Source organism: Barbus barbus, assembly GCF_936440315.1.
Source record: "Barbus barbus genome assembly, chromosome: 25".
Lineage (NCBI taxonomy): Eukaryota > Metazoa > Chordata > Actinopteri > Cypriniformes > Cyprinidae > Barbus > Barbus barbus.
This window is the reverse complement of record NC_136753.1, coordinates 22,218,410-22,240,329: the sequence shown is the minus strand read 5'-3', so window position 1 is coordinate 22,240,329 and position 21,920 is coordinate 22,218,410. Positions and strand designations below refer to the sequence as shown.

Genomic DNA, 21,920 nt, shown 5'->3' with positions numbered 1-21,920 from the left:
GTTCAAGATTTATACTGTCAAAAAATACTGAGATTTGATTTATTTATCCTTTCCTCTTTTTTGGCTTTATAGGCCTATTGAATAGTTTTTTTTTTTTTTTTTTTTTTGCTATACTGCACAGCCCTTGAAGGAAAGCATAGAAAGGAGGAAGGTATAAAACAGGTGGAAGAAAATGTCCTTGAAGACAATGCTTCACTGTAGGTTTTCCTCATTTGTTGAGCAAGAAGATGACCTTGTATATGAAGCAGATTTTACTCCTGTCAAAGCCATGCTACATAGTGTGTATGTGCACATTCTCACACATACACACACATGTGAAGGTTGGTGTGTGTGATGATAGAATCTAAATGCTAATTCTCACGTGACGTCATTATTCTTCGGGAGCGCTGGAGGCTCTCTGTCTCTCTTTCTCCTTTCCTTCTCCCCCTCCGCTGGGATACGTGCTTCTAATCAGTTTCTCCACAGCTGATTACTTTTCTGAGGGGACATGGAGGCTGTGTCTCATATTCTCTGATTCTTTCTCGCTCTCTCTTGCTCTACCATGCTCCCTCTCACTCTTTAGCTCGTTATAAATTGGCATCTGATCCAATGATGGAACATAGGGCCCAAAAATAGCACCATGTCATGTGCTCATCCCTTGAGTAACTGCCTCTGGCCAAATAAGAGAGTTGGAGGACACAGCACCTGAAACTGCACTGCCGTTAGAAAAATATCCCATATTATGAATGTAATGCATGCTGAGGATGTAAAAGATTGTATATTCTATCATCGTAACATGTCTAATTTTATGGAAAATCTACCAATCCATAGGAAATCTATAGATAAATAAAATGTAGCTTATTATTAGCAATAGAATGATTTTATTAATGGATAATATGAATTTTGAGTAAACATTTGATAAAATAAGTATTTGTATACATTTTGATGTTACATCAGACGCCTTCCACATTGCTCTCCAGATGTCAGCATTATACACTGAAATACCCATATCTACATAAAATTACACATATTTTAAAGCATTTTAACACGTGAATGTGAAACTATAAAAATATACACTAATGTTCAAAAGTTTGGAATCACTAAAATTTTTGTTTAAAGAAATTAAAACTTTTGTTCAGTAAGGGTGCAATAAATTAATCAAAAGTGACAGTTAAGACATTAATGTTACAAAATATTTCAATTTTAAATAAATGCTGTTTTTGTGAACCTTCTGGCTGCTCAAAATGTAGCTGTGCCATCACATTTATAAATTATAGTTTAAAATATATTGCAATAGAATTAATTTGTAATTTTAAATTTAATGTGTAATACTTTTAACAATATTACTGTTTTTACTATATTTTTGATTACAGAGATGCAGCTTTGGTGAGCATAAGGGACAAAAATCTTACCAACCCCAAACCTTTGAATGGTACTGTAGATGCTAATTTTGATACTCAAAATCATTTGAATCTTAAAGTCCATTCAAAATGAGCCATTAAAAGGTATTTGCAGTAAAAAAATATATATATATAAGTAAGAGAAAATTAAGAAAGTGGCCTACGTGGGTTTGGAGGCCTCAGCCTGGTCCGTCTGTAGCTTCTCTCCACCTTCCACCTCCATTGTGCAGTACACAATGCGGTTGGGAGCCAGCGACTTCAACCCCTGAACCTCCATAATCACCACCTACACAAAAGAAACATTTGGTTGTATTTTATGTGAAGGTATAGTATGTTTTGTAATGCTCAGATAAGCAATTAAACTTTCCCTTAAATGCTGTTTTATTTCATTAGCGGCCAATCAGGATCCACTCAACTTCTTGACCACATTATCAACTTTTATTAGTATTCAACTTTCTTGTTCTTGACACTCATTGAATAAGCACTGTTTACATCTGGAGTGAAAATCAATCCACACACCCAGAGCATCTATAAAATCCAGCAGCTCGTAGCTCCCCAAAACAAAATAGACTCCAAAGACAGAAGCCAGGCTATCAAATCCATAAAACACTGCTCTGTCAGCCTCTGTGACTACTAAAGCCATGCCACGTTATAATCAACCGCCCTGAAAACGAGCTAGCTCAAGATAGTATAATTATAGCAAAACCTGAGACTTGAGAGGGGAGATTTCTCAGAGGCATTCGATATTCTCGGGAATCATTTATCAAAAATGCAGTATAACCTTTTTTTAATATGCTGCAGCCCTTTCTGTCTGCAGTCTATCTATAATTTATGCGATAGCAAGGGCTGGAATCTCAGTAAAGATTAAAATCTCATAGACGCATGTGTTAAACTAACACTGCAGCTGCTAATGTTGCTAAATTTATCATTACTCCTCATTTAAATTCTATATTAAAACTAAGGACTGTCTATTACTTCGAAATTATGAGAGGCAAACCCTTAGACTCCCGAAAGATATTTAAATGTCACAGACTTCACCAAAGAAAGTCAAATGCATGGAAGCCTTGAGCAGGGCCACAACTAAAAATCACCCTCTCTCCCCTAGGCCCGATGAGAAGGCATACTATGTGAACCATGGCCTTGAGCACAAAACTAAACTACACTGCCTGAAGGCTAGAACAGTTCTTACCTCAAGTGTGAAAGACAGCACAACATCAGACTTGGACAGCTGGTTTTCATCTTCCTGTCCCATATCAATGATGGAGGTGTTGTGTCCCCTCTTTAGCTTCTGCAGTTTGAACTCTCCTCCCTTTGAAACCGGCATGCTCTCCAGGTTAGCCATCAGCTGGTTGACTGAGCTCTTCAGCTCCTCGATATACATAGCCTCCATCTCCTTCGACACAAACTTGGGGAATTTGCCAGCCTGAATTTTTTTTAAGAAATAGCAAAGATGAAAATTTGAATATTTTTAATTATTCCGATTAACAATTTAAAAATATCACTGATGTCAACATTGTTAAAAACTAGTATTTTGTCAGCTTGTATGAAAGAAGGCTTAACTGAACTTCATTCAAAATGTCAACTTGACCCAAAAGATATTCATTATGGAACAAGTCCTTCTTGGCAAAATTCTAAAGTGAATGTGGGTGCATAAACTGAATTGGATGAGTTGCAATGGAATGGATGCCAGTTCTGTTTACAGCACGTCTGGAGCATCTCTGTTCACGTGCAAGTGATCAAATGATGAGACTTACCCGGGCAATCTGATCAGCCATCTGCAGACGCCCATCCAGTTCTCTCCTGATCTGAGCTGCTTGCTCATCCAGATTATCCAACTGCAACCACACACACACACACACAAAGTAATATTGGTTACCATCAGCCCTCAAACCTCCACACACCAATACCAACCTATGCGACTCCAGAAGGCAGCTAATCAAGTCTGACCCCTTTTACAGCTTTCCTGCACCACATGTGTGGCATAACTGGGGTCACCAGGGGTCAGATTGAAAAGGTAAATGGCCACACATCCTGTAAGTAGAAATACAACTGTTCCTTATTACTCTAAGGCCTGGTTTCATAGACTTGGTTTAGCCTAAACCAGGATTAGGCCATAATTAGGACATTTATGTAATTTTTATAAACATGCCTTAGAAAAAAGCATTATTAGTGTGCATCTTAAAATAAAACAAAGGCACTGACATGTTTTAAGACCAGAAGTTTCTTTCAGCTGAAACGGCTCAGATTTACATTTTAGTCTAGGACTAGGCTTAAGCCTTGTCTGTGAAACCGGGGGAAGTGATTAAAACAGATAAAAGTCACTTTCATTAATTTGAATTAAGGTGACATAATAAAATATGAATATTGCTTTTTATTAAAACTTAATATTTATAAACAGTAATAAGAAATATTCCATTGGGAACTGACTAAAATAATTTTAATATGATTTATCAAAATTATTAAAACTAAAATAAAAACAAAATAAAAAAAAAACCTTAATGGCAAAAATAACAAAAGCACATAAAATTAATAAAACTTGAAAATGATAACTGACGATATTAAAATTAAAAGCTAACAATATTAATACATACTTAATATTAGTATATATTTTACTATTAATATTTTCAATACTAAAATAACACTGATCCTTTGTTCATTTGTGAAATAAAAATGTAATAATGAACAGTTGCATTTCTCCTTTCAAGATGCGAGTGACCTTTTCATTAAGTGATTAAAATGATAAAAATATTTTTCATTCACCAAAATAAAGCTGAAATAAAATAAAATAATAGATTAAAGAGTATAAATGTTGCTTTGACAACTAACTGAAATAAGTTGAAGATGAAGTATTAAAATTACTGTAATATTCACTAAGTGACTAAAGGAAAAGTTCATTTAACATGTCACAATGAATTTTTAATTCATACTTTTCACTTTTACTTACTGATGTACGCCAAAATGTATATCTTTATATATTTCTTGTACTCAAATCCAACAGAATTCTGTGACCCACACACAGCATCAATAAAAAAGTCTAATATATTCCATCTGTAACCAGTTTTTGCACTGTTCAAATATACAGCCCCTCATACATAAATACATGGCTATAAATCCTGTTCTAAAGCATAAACTATATCACACCCACAAGGCCCCTGGGAAGATGGAAAACCCCTATGGAGAGGAAAAATCTGATGTGCTGGAATAGGAAATAATCTCTTCACCCCTGATAACTCTGTTGCACATGTGTGGGCGTGCGAGTGTGTCACTGTCTGTTTGTGTGTTATGACATCTGAAGCCTCCCCATCCAAAGCCATCACTTCCTGTCTATGTCACTCTCCTGCTCCTGTCCTCACAGAATCCACTGGCGACAGCACCAAGGCAACCCTTGCCATGGCGACAGTCAGTCTGGAGTGGGAAACCCTGTCACAAGGGGCAGAGTTGAGTCCTCGTCCCAAGTGCCCTGTCTATCTTCTGCCCTGCTCTCCAGAGGCTGTCTTCTAATTAAGCATGGCTCAGCAAATACAGGATCCCTCTGTGTGTGCATTTGTACTAGAGCGGCCCCTGGAATAGAAGAAGTGCATATTTGGAGCAGAATTCTCCGCCGCATTGTGTTCGACTAAAAGCTTTTGTTTAAATTATTGATCATAACTCCTTTGGTCTTCAAAAGTCTGCATATAGGTTTCTCTGAAGCTAAAAATGCCAGAGTGAACTTTGATGGCACATTGGGAGGACTGCAATGACCTAATGACCTGTTTCATGATCGCATTGTTCTCCAGGCTGGCTCGGGGGAGAGTAGTTGCGGAAGGGCGTGCCATAATTTTTTGGAAACCGGCAACCTCTGCTCTCGGTTTATGCAAAATGAGCATCTCTCTGTGGTTCTCAAGCATTTCATGCATGCCGCTAACAAATAAGCCATTGTAAATAATTTACAGGAGACATCCGTAAACACGACTGAAATGCTGGTCAGGTAGATCCAAGTACAAACAAGGTGGTAAAGCTCAATTTCCATCATTTATTCTGCACGCTTCTCTTCTGTTCTCTTTCATCAAAAGCCTAGTCTTAATAATAGATGTCAAACACAACATGGAGGTTGGGTGTAGGTTCATCATTAGTTTGTTTACCTTAGTTCTTCATTTAGTAGCTGTAACTCTGGTGTAAAGGCCATGTTATTGGCATGTGTTTAACATTAACTCATACGTTGTGTGACATTTCACATCAAAGCGTATTAAAGCAACAAGCCATGGGAAGTCATGCATTATATTGATTTTACACTAATAAAAGGGTGTTGTTAAAGCAGTCATCCTTAACCTTGCTAAAAACACTGTAATGAACAGACTCAAGTGGATTATTACTTTTATATAAAAATCAGTATAAAATGCATTAATGTTTTATAAATTCACGTGGGGTACAGTAATAAATCACAAAAACAATTCTTGTACCAAATAATGCAGTTGTCTCTTGAACCAATTCAAATTCAATAAAATAAAATAAATTCAAACATAGATTCCTTAAAGAAAAGAATAAAATAAAATAAATTCAAGGGGGTACTTATACACTGTAAAAAAATAATCGTAAAAAAACGGTCAAATGACTGGCAGCTACGGCTGCCAAACAAAAACCGTAAAATTAAGGTAATATATCTTAATTCAAACAAGGAAAAACCTGTAAAATAACAGGTTTTTTTTCTAAAACTTTTAATGAAAAAATCTGTAAAATGATAGTTTTTGCACTTTATTGGAATTAAGATATTTTTCATTTATTTTACGGTTTTTGTTTGGCAGCCGTAGCTGCCAGTCATTTGACGGTTTTTTTACGATTATTTTTTTTACAGTGTATACACTAGTCTTGTGCTTAAATCCTCCATTATGGACAGTAAGCCAAATATGTTTACCTTTCACTTACATGAAAATGTATGGATTGTTTATGGAAGGGATGTTTTATGGGAGGTTTAGCAGAAAGAGGTAAATACTTTCTGAAGGCACTGTAATTAATTAGAAAGCTCTCTTTGCTCTTGTTATTCTCTGTTGCAAGCAGTAAACAGAAAATTCCAGGCATGGTATAATCACCAACTCCAGACAATGAAATATAATCTTCAGCATTTGACTGCTGTTTGTTTAGTTTGGACTCTTTAATTCAAAAGACACTATAAATCCCTGTTGGCTTTACGTACAGCAGCCAGCGTAGCAGGCACAGGGTTCGAACGGTAATGTTTGCTTCAGTGCTGTGATATGATGGAGTTAGACGGCATCTCAGCAGAGGGAGCTCCCGACAGCTGTTGCCCCGATTCCTCGGTCGGAGCAAGTGAAACTCAGAGACTCACAGCATCAATAATGCATTCACACATTTAGATTTGCTGATGGCAGACTGTGTTCTCAACCTTGCTCGTTTCTTCCTCCTCTCTCTTTCTCGCCGTTTGCTGCTGTCACCACACTCCTTCACAGCATCTCTCTCAACCACCTCTCCACCTGTCTTGATTCTCTCTCTTCCCTTCAAGGCTCCTCTGCTGCATGCGGGAGAGTGTCATCTGTGACATTGTGTGAAGTCATGTGACTAAACCCTACAGCATGACCTTCGGCTGTTCGAAAGTCTGAACATCTTGGCTACTGTATTACTGATCTACTGGCCAATCTGGGAGATAGGAAGTGACAGAGGTTTTGTGTGTGTGTCTTTGAGTGTGTGTGTGCATGGGTGGGGTTAGATTAGAAAACATGTTGTAATGGTCAGCAAAAGCAGGGTATTAAGACACACCAAAGAACTAAAAGAAAGGATTTGTAAGGCCATTTTACACAGTACACTGTTACAAAGGGTCTTCAGTTCATTTTCAATGGGACAGAGGCGGCAGAACGGAGGCGGCACTGAAAGCAACACTGGTTGCCGTGCTTGTTCTAAAAAATCCTGATTCGTTGTGCATGTGGAAAGCTTAAAAAAGAAGACATTTAAAGGTTAAATATATCTTTCCATTGCTTTTATTCACAATAAAACCTTTTTGTTGTCAAAAAATGCTTTTGCTGATTTTTCTGAGCTATATAAATCCTAAAAAACTATTAATATCCAATCTTCTCACCAATTACTGTTATTTAGGCTGATTTTTATTTGTGCTTAGCCTATTTTATGGTAAACATATCATATTTAATGGTCACTAACACAAAGAAATCAGCTAACACAAAGAAATCAGCTACTGTACAAACACGATGCTAGACTAAAAATATTTATGAGGATGATTATTAAGATGATCACTAGCTGACTTTGTTTTAATTCATGTAACAAAATAATGCAAAAACAATGTATTTGAATCCATTTAAAATCTAAAATCGTTTTAGAATTTTTCCAATTTATTTTTATTTTTTTTAGAGTTTAAACAAAATAAATGTATTTTGCTTCATTATAATGAGAGCAATTTAGTTGCAAATTACCTCGTTCATAAATGCACCATGCTTTTGTTTGCTAGCAATGAGCAGTAGTGAGCATCATTTTATTTTTAACCACCTCTCACATGCATGGAAAACAAGAAAGCTGAAAAATACATATAAAAATAATTTTACTGCCTACCATGCACTGTATAAATTGCCCTTAAGACAGAAAGAGAAGTAGCAAGTGAGAGACAGAAAATTTAAGAGACAGGTAGACAGAGATACACTCTTAAATGACTGATGGTTTCCATTTTACTAGTTAAGAGTCAAATATGCCAGAGTTCGTCATGCACTATGAAATAATGAAAGGACAGAACAGCAGAACTGTTCTTTTAAAAAGGGCAGAAGCAGCCACATTCTTTTGAAAGGCTGTTAGGAAAAAAGACAACCAATTATGCACATTATTATATAGAACAAATGCATTGTTTCAGTGCATGATAGCATAAAAATGTGAATGATCATTTGCTGTGTGTGTGTGTGTGTGTGTGCTGTAACCCTGCTGGTTCATTCTGAGCTGTTGATTAGTGGAGCACATAATCAGCTCCTGTCACCGGCAGCAATGAACCAACCTTCTCTCTCTTTCTCTATTTTTGTGTTACTGTTACCAACATACATTAAGAAACAGCTTTTGTTGTTGGGTCAGCTGGACTGATATGGATTGTGTCAACTTTTCTAATTACTCATAAGGAAATGAACAGGAGCTTTAAATGCAAAGCAATGGAGCTGACGAATTAAAGGAGCTTTTAAAGAGAGAGAGAGACAGAGAGGGAGAAAGACAGAGATAAAGGTTGTCTGACAAAGCACAATATCACTGCCAGTTTTCATATGCACACAATAATTACTGTATGTAGGCTTGGCAAAGACAACATACTGCTATTGTAGAAACTTATGTTAAGGTTTTATATATGTGCTGCCAGTGTTCCATCATCTCACATTGGCTCATTTACTGTGAATCAAGCTGTTCTGTTTTATTTTACAATAATATATTATTGCAATATAACATGTTTAATATCTGTATTAAATAATATTTACAAAAATCCTATTGCAATCCTATAGCAATAGCAATGTTGTCTATGAAAAAATGGAAAGAGTTTTTGTTCTCTGTTCAGTTTATGGTTACTGAAAGAGGCATAATGTTCCCACTTTATTTTAAGGTCCAATTTTCGCTATTAAAAAAACATTAACTATAACTTTTGCCTAAATAAACTCCTAATTTGCTGCTTATTAATAGTAAGCTAGTTGTTAAGTTTAGGTATTGGGTAGGGTAGGATTAGGGATGTCGAATATGATCATGCAGAATATGTGCTTTATAAGTACTAATAAACAGCCAAAATGTTATAAATAGGCATGCTAATAAGCAAAGTTAATAGTGAGAATTGGTTCCTATACTAAACTATTACCACTATAACAATGTGAACACCCAATTTTTTGTCCAACCCTAAAAGGATGTTTCAGACTCTAAGATGTCTTGAGAGAAAGATGCAGTCTCCTCAAAAAAAAATTAAATAACTATTTTGGTGAACATTCCTAATTGTTTTCATAACAGAAAATACATATTGCAGAATAAATATTACAATGTCAGTTGTTTTCAATATCATGCATCCTACTACCTAGAGTATCTATCTATCTATCTATTTAGACTGTAAATACCCTCAGACAATTCTTTACATACATTTTTTAAACTGTGAGAGAAGCTAGCATTCAAACCTACACATGTCCCCTAAACAACAAAGAACAGAAAACAATGAGAGAGAAGAAACAGGAAAGGCTGAATGAATCTATTCAGTAATTCAATGAGGAGGCTCTTAAGAGCACCAGAGGTGTGCATCACAGAGAGAATCTATTTGTGACTGGAGGGAGATGAGCATGAATGGACCAGTTTATGAGCTAGCACTAACTACAGCACACAGCACATTCACTGTTTTCTATTATCTCGAAGAGATTTAACTCGACTTAGAAGCGATTCAAGCAATAATATTGAAAAGTAATCCAACGTTACCATTGAAATGCAGTTTTATGTTATCCGTATGACTATTAAAAATGCTGCATTAGAGTAGGATGTGTTGACTTTGCTTTCAGTCGCTATGGCACCAGCAAACACTAAATATTCCATCTCCGTTGCTTTGTTTGCAAATAATATTTGCCGAAACACTCCCGCCATAACTGCCCGCCATGGTTCATTAACCATTGCGTGGCGAAATAATCAGAAAGCAATCCTACACTCATACTCATCCATCTTTATTTGACAGGTTTCCTGTAAAAGGCTTCTGTTTATTAATACACAAATGGCTGATAATAACACACTCTTTGAGATGGTTTAGTACCTATACGTTCAAATGGCCTGGAATATTTGCTGCTGAAATAAGCAGTGAATACATATAGTGGCCCAACTAGCATCAGGTCTAGCATAATTTGTTTGCAGATGACTTGATTTGATGTTCTATTGTTAACGTAATTATATTTTAAAAGTCCAAATACTTTTTGGGCTTGCTGTATGTATGGCTTCAGCTCTGAAAAATGTAAAAACAAAGCCAGAGGAAAGGTTGGCTGTGAAGGTAACGCAATGGATCGTTTGCTTTTAGTTGTGATGATGGGTATGTGTATGTGCAGGGCAGTCAACAGCACAGTTGCTCCAGCTGAATCCACAGAGCACCAGACAATTTTTGCCAATTATGTGTGATTGTGCTTTCATTAAATACACTGCAGGTGGTGTATGAAGCATCTTTTGGCAGCCAAGAGAAAACGCCTCCTACACATGGCTTTGCGACCCACACAACGAGTCCTTCCTAGGATAAAGGGAAAGAGCTAGAGAGAGGTTTTTCGTTACTCTAAAAAAGCTAAATATGCTTGGTTTGATGTGGAGCGGCCTGATTGATTCTTGTTTACTGTGTAAATAAACATGGTAAACACGTTTTTGATACTGACTCGGAAATCCAACCAATTGCCTGCTGTGAGTGCAAGCTGTAACATTTCTGAAATCATCAAAAACATAAGTAACCTTTCACCAAATTAGTTTTTCAAAGCTAGTATAAATCGATGCTGATTGACCAGCTATTGATGATCTCCCAAAGCAATTACAAGGGCTTTTTGATCATAAAAAGCACTGATCTTGCCAACAGGATGATTTGACATCCTAGCCTCTGAGTCATCCCAAATGTGTGGCTGTGATCTATTCAAAGTGAGTTTAAAATAGCTCTTTTAGCTGTGTCATGAGTTCTCCATCTACTCCAGAAAGCTTATATCTTGGAAGCTTCCCTAAAATAATCTTTTATAAGCCAAAATCTTGAAGCTATAGTTTTATGACCCTTTCTTTTTGTATCCATTAAGCCTAACAGTGAAATGTGAAATCATTAAAAAATGTCCTACACTGTTCAAAAGTTTGGGGTCGGTTTTTAATGCTTTTGAAAGAAGTCTCTAATGCTTTCCAAAGCTGCATTTATTTGATTAAAAAGTCATCAAAACAGTAATATTGTGAAATATTATATAACTGTTTCCTATTTTGATGTTTTTAAATGTAATTTATTCCTGTGATAGCTAAGTTTAATTTTCAGCAGCAGTCTTTACTATCGCATGATCTTTTCAGAAATCATATAATCAATGTTGAAAACTGTCATCCTGCTTAATATTTTTGAAAATCATTTCTTTGATGAATAGAAAGTTCAACAGCAATAGATTTTTTTGCTTACTGTCACTTATAATCAACTTAATGCATCCTTGCTGAATAAAGCATTCATTTCTTTCTGCAAAAAAATAAATAAATAAATAAATCTTACCTAACCCAAACTTTTGAAGAATATATATTTGTCCCAAATATACTGTCATAAAAATGCCAGCAGAAGCTTGACAGCCTCTGGTCATTATTGACTTTCATTATATGGAAAACTGCAGCATAAACTTCTTCTCATTCTCCAGAAGAAAGAAAATCACACGGGTTTGAACACGCACACGAGTCTGAGTAAACAATGACAGAGCTTTCAACTATTTCTGTAAGTGTATGTACCATCTGCATTCGACGATATAAAAAAGTGCCCATGAAACTGGCAGAAAATCAGAGGCAAAACATTGTTTGTTTGTCACGGAAACAGTGCTTGCAGGTATACTTGTCACACAGAAATGGTGAAAAATGCTGGTTGTGGGCTTATTTGTCAGCAGATGCAGCAATTTTGCCCCTGCCAGCACTGTGATGTTTTGACTGCTCTGACATGAACGCTGCCAGGACTGAGGAGATTTTATGCTGAACTTCCATCCTACTTGTTCTGCTCCCCTTGCTTGCTGTTTGTCCATCCATCGAAAAGACACGCTTACCAGCTGATATATTAACGATTTCCTACCATCACGTTTCCCTGAAGGCATTTTTCAGTGTGTTATAGATCCCTTAAGTGCTTTCAGCGAATGCCAATTTGGCCATATTTATAAAACTGAGGATGTTTAATTAGGATAAGAAAATAAACTTAGTCTACAAATAAATGTTCTGTAGCATCCCATCTGAGCAATATAAGATCCATTAAGAACAAAATGGACTAACACAGATTTTCTGTCACTTTAGCTGTGTTTTTTGGCTTTCTGAGTGACAAATGTTGGGAGACAGTATGCTAATTCCCCACCCTGAAGTCTGAGCTAGCAGGAAAAGTGGGTTAGCCATCTTCAAAGCACATTTGAAAGACTGAGATTTAATGGCGGAGGCTCAGATGAGATCTCTCTCTCTCAATATAGCTGAGGAAAAAGAGCTAAAATATGAAGACTATAAGCGTCTGCAATTTTTTAAGCCCAGTGCTTTTCATACAGATGTACCTTTTGTCTTAACACCTTTTAAAGTTGCTATCCTGAGGTGATGTGTGTTTTATTCAATGTTAAAAAACATTCTCGTAAACTGTGAAGCGACACATTCGCAATAACTTCCTGTATGCCTAAAGAACGCTGTGAAAACTTCAGAACAAGCCATTTCCATTTCCGTGTGAATACAGGGACACATGCAAATTTTTCTTGATTACTCTCTTCATCCCCAAATGACAGTAATTTCTGTACTTCTAGACAAACATCATAACTGTGCCAGCACTGAAATTCCTGTAAGGAAGGGGAATTTGATTTATTATAAACTCAAGGACAATAAAACCAAAGCACGTCCTTCACTTGAGAAGAACAAATTATTTTAGATCTAAAAATACTATGTTGTTTGAAGTAGTCATGAGGGATCTTTGCCTCACTTAGATCTCGTTACAATGGGGATTTTACCATAATATTACACTGCGAACACTAAAGGGATGTTAACATGACGTGTGTATTTGCATTCAAAGTAGATTGAGTGCAATGGCTTGGAACAGAACGCAAGGGTCTTGATATGCACAACAAGGAGCATCACAACAGCCAAGACATCCTTCTGACGCATCAACCAACAATTAAACAACAGCAGAAGAGGAATGCTAGATCACAACCTGCTTGAATTACTCTTTCATTTCAAGGCAAAACTAATAAAATACAATCCCTAGTTTGTACATACAAGTGTCTGTTCACCCAAAATATTTTATATAACCAAAATGCTGTATCTATCTACTGAGTCAAACAGCTCCTCCCCGTGGAAGTTTCCACCTACCTGGCATGCCTGGTACAACAGCTGGTGCTCAAACTTCTTGATCCCCAGGATCTGCTGGAACATCTCGTAGAGCTGTTCTTTGCTCAGGATGAGCTCGGAAGCAGCGCTGGCTGTCATGCGCTGTTGTGCCTTGCGTGGGTCCTCGTCTCCACGGTAGATGGTGTCAAACTTAGCCATCCAGGAGCTCAGCACAGTCTCCTTGCTCAGACCATCGATCTCTGGCAGGCTCCGGACACGTTTCTCGATATGGCGCTTGAACACCTCGCGACAGTCCAGAGCGGATAAACCTCCTGTTTGGACCATCTTAGCAACACGATCGCTCTTCAGAAAAACCTGCAGTTCACACAGAAAAGGGGAAGGCAAAAAAATTCTAAACATATTCATAATTGGAGTTTTGTGATTTTTAGTCAAGTACATGTGCTATATGCTATCTAAACACTGACTTAAATATACAAATGTAATTTCATTGAATACAATTAAATACAAATATTTATTTAATATTATGGTCCCACTTAATATTAAGTAGCCTTAACTAATATGTACTTACATTTAAATTAATCGTTTGATACAATGCACTTATATACCTGCATGTAATTACATCGGTAATTAATTTCTGTAATAACATTTATAATTACACTTGTTGACCCACCCCTTATATATTAACCCACCCTTAAACCTACCCATACCACCAAACGTGTCCTTAACCTTACCCGTATTCCACCTAAATAGCAGAAAATGTGTTTTGTAATACAATATGAACAAAATAACTACATAGTACATAGTAGTTAAGGCCACCTAATATAAAGTGGGACCAATATGATTCTTTAAATTTAATACTATATAAACGTAACTGAATAACTAAAGACTACTGGCAATTTTTGTTAAAAAATGTCATAGATATTTCCTGTTTAATCTTCCTGTTTCTATAGGACTGTAATTAACATAAGACAGAAAACTGCACTTGTCAAGTCATTTCACTGGACCTTTAAAGGTGAGGAGGTGATAAAACCAGGAAAACAGTTCTGCCCTTCAAAAAGTTTCACTTGGGTGACTTCAAAACATTCACTGTGTTTTCAATCACTCCAGTCTGCTAGAGGAAATTATGCCTCAGTGCTCCTTTAATATTCTATGCTGTGATAGATACAACATCATCTACAGTGATATACTACAGTAATATAACTAACGCCATTAAAGCCATGGAAAGCAATGGTAACTGTAAAATTTCACAGCTTTGAAATGATGGGATCAGTGTGGGCAAAAATGTTGCAGTCCTATGGGCTCTCGCTTTGAATTATTCAGAAGATATTTTCTAATTCAAACCGGAATAACGGGGGAGAACATTCATGATTCTAATCTTTAGTCCAACCGAAATGACTATTGAGTTCCAACTCTTTTCCTATTCGCAATGTTTCAAATCTGGTTTTATAGAAGTGAGAGTAAAACATGATTTATGTTTTTCCCAACAATTGAAGTGCTTGGCAGCTGCTTTTCTTCATTCCATTTAAAAGCCCCTCTATCGTTCTCCGTTCAAGAAGACAAATAGAGCTTTAAATTGCTGTCTGGTCCCAATCTAGACAGCAGTTTACTATGAGCTTCAAACTGATTAGGAAATTTACAGTTCCACAAACAAACCCTGCAATGGCTTTTCTAGTTGGATCATTATGGAAACCTGAGGGGAAAAAATGATCATGTTTCAGAGAAGTATTGCTACAGTCTAAAAAAAAGTTTGTAAAAATAGGGCACAATGTACTGTGTTAATATGCATTTTCCATATTGTTTTTCACAGGTGGTTTACATGTATTACACATATTGTGTTTTAGGGTTAAAGGAAATATCCTGACATAAGATTAGCAGTCTTTTCTGTTTTTCAACGGATTTTATGAAGTGTAGCAGTTCACAGTTTGCCCATTTCATAACTAATTGCCTGTTATATCTGCAAGTTGTAGGCAAGACATACATTTTAATTTACTCAACAGTATATGCTTAGCTATTCATTCTTGCATATGTCTACACACTAGCACTCATACTGTATACAACACTCATGAGAATCTTGTAATTGCTACTGGCTACAAGAAATCATTATTTACATCTTTGGCAATTAAACACAATGCACATGTATTAATGATTTCATATGTGAGGCAGCCTAAAGTATTTTAATAACCACTTTCAGCAATATTGCACAAGTAAATTAGCGTGCACAGAGGCCCAAACCACAGCAACAGGAAATAATGTGATGACCTTACCACAATATTTGAATCCATTAGAATAGCAATCTCTTCACAGAGCATGTGTAAACAGTTGTGTTTTAGCTAAGGAGAGCCGTCCCCCGAAGGGCTATTTACATACTCTCATCTCTATGGTAATTCACTTACAAAGTCATGTCATCCTCGAAATATTTTGTCTAATCTGCAGTGCGGTAACTACAACTGGCTACATAACATTTCAACACACACGGTACAATAATCAACGGGTCATTGTTGTTTGCCATCATTAGCCTGAGCTAATCGCCTGAAGGAGAGGTTAGCATGTCACAACCTAACACGGACAGAGACACCAAACTCATTTTAATTAATTCAGCGCACTATTCTTTAGAGGACAATGTGGTGATTAAATAAAATGTGATCATATTTTAATAGTAAAGCACCTAGATTATTTTTGGCTCCTTATACTTTGTAATAGTATGTTCAGTAAAGATCACAAAAAAGGGGAGTGGTCTGCACTTTTTTAGCCAATCGGAAATCTTGACAATTATACATGCTCTCATATTGTGTAATTAGAATATTTTAATGCACTACTATTCAAATGTTTGGGGTTAGTAAGATTTTTGTAATGTTTCTGTTTCTTATGCTCGCCAAGGCTGTATTTATTCGAATAAAAATGCAGTAAAAACAATAATATTATTAAATATTATTAGTTAAAATAACTGCTTTCTATTTTAATGTATTTTAAAATGTAATTTAATCCATTGAAGGTAAAGCTGAATTTTCAGCAGCCATTACTCCTGTCTTTAGTGTCACATGATCCTTCAGAAATCATTCTAATTTAATAGATTTGGTGATAAAAAAAACAGATTATTATCAATGTTGAAAACAGGTGTGCTGCTCAGCAATGTTATTGAAACCAATAACTTTTTTTCAGGTTTCTTTAATGAATAAAGTTAAAAAGAATATCATTTTTAATGTCTTTACTGTCATCTTTTATCAATTTAATGTATCCTAGTTAAATGAAAGTATTAATTTCTTTAAAACATTACAGCCCATTCACTTTTTAATGCTAGTGAACAAATCATTATAATATCAGTAATATTTGAATAAACATAAAATGTACATTTTACAGTTTAACAGCATTCCTCTTTGACCAATAAGGAAACCACTACATTCTTTTATCTTTGGTCAAATATCAAAGCAAAATATGCTGATAAGTCTGATGCCTAAAAAGTTTAAGTGTAGATGTTAATTAAAGGCTGAGCTTCCAATAATGCCATGAAGTGATTACTTGAGCAATACAAGGGTCAATTTCCGCCATTCATTCTACTGTTGCAATGATACTTCACCTCAAAATAGCTCTGAACTGCATTGATGAAGGCTTCATCTGCCACAATCTGTGTTTCTCCTTTGAGAAAAGACTCGAAGCGGTCCTTAGTGGTCTGCAGCTGCTGCTTGGTGATCTACAAGGAGAAATGAAAAAATAAAACAATGTCAAAATTCAGATTTGTGGTTTGTGGAAAAACCTCAACAATATTTCATAAGACCAATGTATGCGTTTGTAGTTATTACAGATAATGCAATATAAAATTGTTAGCTTTTTAATCAGTGACTCAATCTAAAATGGTCTCAGTTGAATCTGTTATCAGATTTTGCACGCTCAGATATGGATCCAATTCTATTACGGTTCAGGACTAAAGTAAATGATGTTACCACAAAATGTTTAGAGAATTTTCAGAAACAAATGACAAAGCAAAGTGGGTTTCTTTTTTTAGCAGGAGACATTTAATACATCCTTGTTTTTCCCAAAACACTCCCACAAGAACATAGTCTCTTCTCAAGTCTACACTTAAAAATACGCTTTCTGCTTTAAGCTAAAAAAACTCAATCACACACATTCTCTCTATTCTCACAGCCAGATATCTCTAGCTACATCTCTCTCACACTCATTCTCTCACTTGCACGCTCTAATTTTGAACTTTCCCTTTGCAGAAACTGTGTACCTAAATCCTTCATATTTTTTAAATATGTTGATTTTACATGCATAATACATCTTATTACACCGTAAGCCTGCAAACGCTTCTACTTCCTTCTCACTCTCTCTCTCTCTCCTAATGTGATTCATCACTCTCCCTGAATGTCACCAGGGCAGAAGATGACAGAGTGACGAACGAGTAAGCAACAGAACGAGAGAAGTGTTGTGAAGGAGAAAAAGAGCAGACCAAACAGTATCCCCCTCCTCCTCACATAAAGCAAAAGAGCGAAGCACTGACAGTTACAGTGCCACTGTGTTTTATCATGGTGGATATCAACTGGTTTTGCATCAGGGCCCAGATTTTACAGTGGACATAATGTTGCACCCCAACACGATGAATTGTTTATCATATAAATAAAAAGCCACAAAAAAAGATCACTCAGTCAAAAATGAAAATTCTGTCATGTTTTTGTATGTAGTTATATTTATTAATATATAACTTTATATATTTTAAAATGATGTTGGGAGGAGCTTGAAAATTCACAATGAACTGATATTAAACTACATTATATTATATCATCACTTACATCAAGAGTTGTGTTAAGATTTTTATTTATGATCAAATGTGTTTGGAACAATATAAGGGTGAGTAAATAATGACAGCATTTTCATTTTTTATGAACTATCACTTTAACATTACTATGAACTGCACAACAATTACTACACAACAGGTTGAATAGGAAAATTGTCAATTCTGTAAGTGCATAAACAGTAGTGTGTGATTTATCAGCCTAACACATGGAGCAAACACCGGGCCAAATATTGTATTAGGCTGCTGAATACGAGAAGTGTGCAGCCATTAAGTGCATAAACATATCAATGTGATTTCAGTGCAATTACCAACAAAGGCAATAACGCAAAGCATAAAACACATTGTGACCAACACAAACCATCCCAAATGAATCAGTATTTAATGCAGCCTGGTTTGTGTTTTCTTTTCATTTGTACACACTACATTTGAAATCTACAAATAAAACATAATTATGTATTTTTTCCAAATTTTAAAGGGGCCATATGACACGATTTCATGTTTTACTTTGTCTTTGGAGTGTTACATGCAGTTCGTGCATAGATAAGATCCGTAAAGTCGCAAAGATTAAAGTGTCAAACCCAAAGTGATATTCTTTCTAAAAGTTAAGACTCAACCACACCTTCCTAAAAAGCCTCATTCAAACATGCCCCCACATGTCTACGTCACTGTGTGGGAAGATTTGAATAACACCGCCCAAATGTATACGTAAAGAAAGAAGGAGTAACTTTTCTCACTCTTATATTGTTGTCGCTTTCGCCATGTCATGGAGATGCTGTTAGTTTCCGAATATGGTGAGTGGCGTAACATTTCCGTCACACCATTATTATTTATTCCCATTCTCAGAAGAGGTTTACAAGTAAAACCACTGTTTTATTGTGTAGCATAGTATACATTAGTACCATATGGCTCTCTAGAGTACTTGATCCTGATTGGTCCATCATGGCATTTTATGGTCAAACATTTCGCATAATGACCTTTGAACTGGGTATAGTGTTACGTCTCTGGACGTAAAGTTATTATTTGTATGTATATATTTTTGCATTTATTCGGTGTGATGTATTTCAGTGTTGGTGCATGCTATATTGTGCGCCGTTTCTCTCTCTCCCTCTCTCTTTCTGGCAGTGCTTGATTGGGACCAGCTGCAAGAGATTACGCTGTGAGCGGGAGCGTTTAAATGCTGGGAAGCGGAGCATTGCTGGAGAGCTTCTGTAGTGTGCGCGTCGTGAAGCTCCGCCGCTGGTGTCTCGTCGTTCCGTCTTCTGTCTCCTGCCCCAGACAACGTTGGATTGTGTAGTGTGTTAAACGACGGTGCTGTTGACTTGCCATTAAAATCTAGTGAGTAATTTCCTGAGTTGTGCCGCAGAAACAGCGTTTCCTGCACGGCAAGGACTAAATCATATATTCGTTCTCTGTATCATTTATTCATTTTCTATTAACAATTTAATACATTATTCCTGAAGCAGTAAGTTGGGGATTGCCTTTTATTTTTTTGTAAACTTTGTTTTCTCCTGTTTTGTCTAGCTAGGGAGTTAGGGAAGAATTCTGTATTGATTTTAGTCATTTTCTTTGTTAGGTATTTTAAGTCTAAACCCCTAGTTAGTGCTTTGGTTTGTTATTTTGGCCTGGATCCCCTTCTGAAGAGATGTGCTTCTTGATCCAAGAGATAATAAATTTGTAATCATCCCTGTGTGGTCATTGTGAGCGGACAGGAGAAGAGAAGTGTCGTTGTTTTATCCATTTTTATATTACTCTTGTCACTGGCCTTACCAACCCTAGACTGGTGAGGACGTGACAATTGGGGGCTCGTCCGGGATTTTATACGCTATTCGTTCCTTAACCATTTTTGCTTGGCTGTTTTTGAATTTTCGGTAGGGGAGGAAAATCATATGGTAATCTGGAATTCGATATAATTAAGTTTACTCTCTTGCCCACATTAGAAGAATTTGATAGGTGTAGAAAAAAAGATTTAATTTTAATAGCGGAATTTTACAACTTTACGGTCCCGAAAGAGCAAAAGAAAGAAGTTATTAAGGACCAGTTGTATGGTAAGTTAGTGGAGGCAGGCGTTTTTCCTGGAGGTGTTGAAGCGAGAGGTCCCGAGTCAGAGACTGATGTCTGTCGATGCAGATTCAGTAAGCGATGAAAAGGCTCCTGTGGTAGCAGACCCGATTGTAACTGTTCGTTTAAAGGAATTAGATCTCGCCTTAAAGAAACAGGAGCACGAAACCCAGCTACTCCGATTGAGAGAGATGGAGATAAAGGCAGATCGGGATATAAGACTACGGAAACTAGACCTGGAATCTCGTGAGCACATTCTCACGATTTCCAACATAGCAGTGCTAGTTTAATGTCTTGCATATCCCTCCACTCTTTCTTCTCACATAATAAAAAACTCAAATCAATATTTCATAGGTTTTTATTTATTCATTTGGTAAGTACCAGTGCAATAAACAGAAGAGTTTAAAGTGAGCCAGTGATTGTAAACCCCCTCCTCTTCTAATCATCTTGTCAGAATACATTTAGCATAAATGACTGGTTGATTTTACGTTGTCCCTGACATACCGTATTTTTATCCATATTGTAATGTGTATATATGCATTATTTATGTTTATGTGATAAAAGGCCAATGATGTGCATGAATATATTCCTTTTTTCTAGTTTAAGTCACTGTTTCATCTCACTAAAACATTCAAACCGTTTAAATGTGCTCTATTGCTCTGTCATGCATATGTAATGTCTTGCTAAGCATAGCAAAAAAAAACACAAAGTTTAACAAGATGTTATGTTGCCGTTCGTCTTGAAACCACCAGTGTGACAAAATCTAAAGGAAACAGGGTTTTCTGTGTGCAAGTGTGTAGGAGGAAGGTGGAAAAGTACAAAGTAGCATGTGCCTGTGAGGCATCACAGCACCATCTGTGTGTTCATCTCCCTGCTACTGTCCTCTCTCCTTCACACAGAACAGTTGACTTCATCTGCCTTCTGAACTGTCTGTACAGAGAATACTATAACCCTGAAGAACAGCTTGCAGCCCTCAATATTTCAGAGTATGCTTTTCTCTTTGTTTTTTTCCAGAATAGTTTTTATGAATACAGGCACACAGGAGGTGATGTATGTTAACGCTCTAACTTGACTGCTCTGGAGTGAGTGAGTGTGTGTGTGTGTGTGTGTGTGTGCCGGCACGCTCCATATGATGTGAATATAACATCCATATATATAATGAAGACATTCAAATGCAGGTGTTTAAAGGCCCCATATTCTTTCCTGTGTTGATATATTTCATACTGGAAGAGGAAGCTGAAAATAAGGTACACATCAAAGGGAGGGCACACTGTCTATGAAGAGAAAGATTATACATTTTAAATGCATCAGGTCTGTTAGAAGTTTATTTTGTCAATGTTTTGAAGTACATTAGCATATCTATGGCCTTAAAACTAACAGACATGGACTAAAAACCTCTCAATTTGCAGCACCTTTAATGCTAAAGGAAAAAAACTAAAAAGAAAGAAAGCTAGAAAAGGAATACATTGAAATGATGAACCTGCCCATTACCTTTATATTTATTATCCCACAACTTTAACGTCAGTGTCTAAATAATTATTTTCTTATATATTATATAATTATATAATCTTAAATAATTGTTTTCCTTAATTGAAATAAAACTGAAAACAAAATCTAAATATTGAATGAAAAGCTTAAATTTAAGAACTTAAACAAAAATCAGAAATACTGCCTTGGCAAATAAATTAAATACATTTCTGTTGAAGTATATA

General features: G+C 36.2%; 1 protein-coding gene across 2 annotated transcripts in view; it reads right to left on the bottom strand.

The window, feature by feature from the left end:
- LOC306844745 (calcium-dependent secretion activator 1-like) overlaps window positions 1-21,920 on the bottom strand; it is a 74,182-nt gene that overhangs the window by 36,302 nt on the left and 15,960 nt on the right. For both annotated transcript variants that reach the window (XM_079377109.1, XM_079377110.1), the window contains exons 2-6: window positions 16,933-17,046; window positions 13,380-13,712; window positions 3,134-3,214; window positions 2,569-2,802; window positions 1,544-1,665 (exon numbers count right to left, since the gene is read on the bottom strand). In XM_079377109.1, coding sequence (XP_079233235.1) covers window positions 1,544-1,665; window positions 2,569-2,802; window positions 3,134-3,214; window positions 13,380-13,712; window positions 16,933-17,046 — 884 coding nt within the window. The remainder of the gene's footprint in view (window positions 1-1,543; window positions 1,666-2,568; window positions 2,803-3,133; window positions 3,215-13,379; window positions 13,713-16,932; window positions 17,047-21,920) is intronic.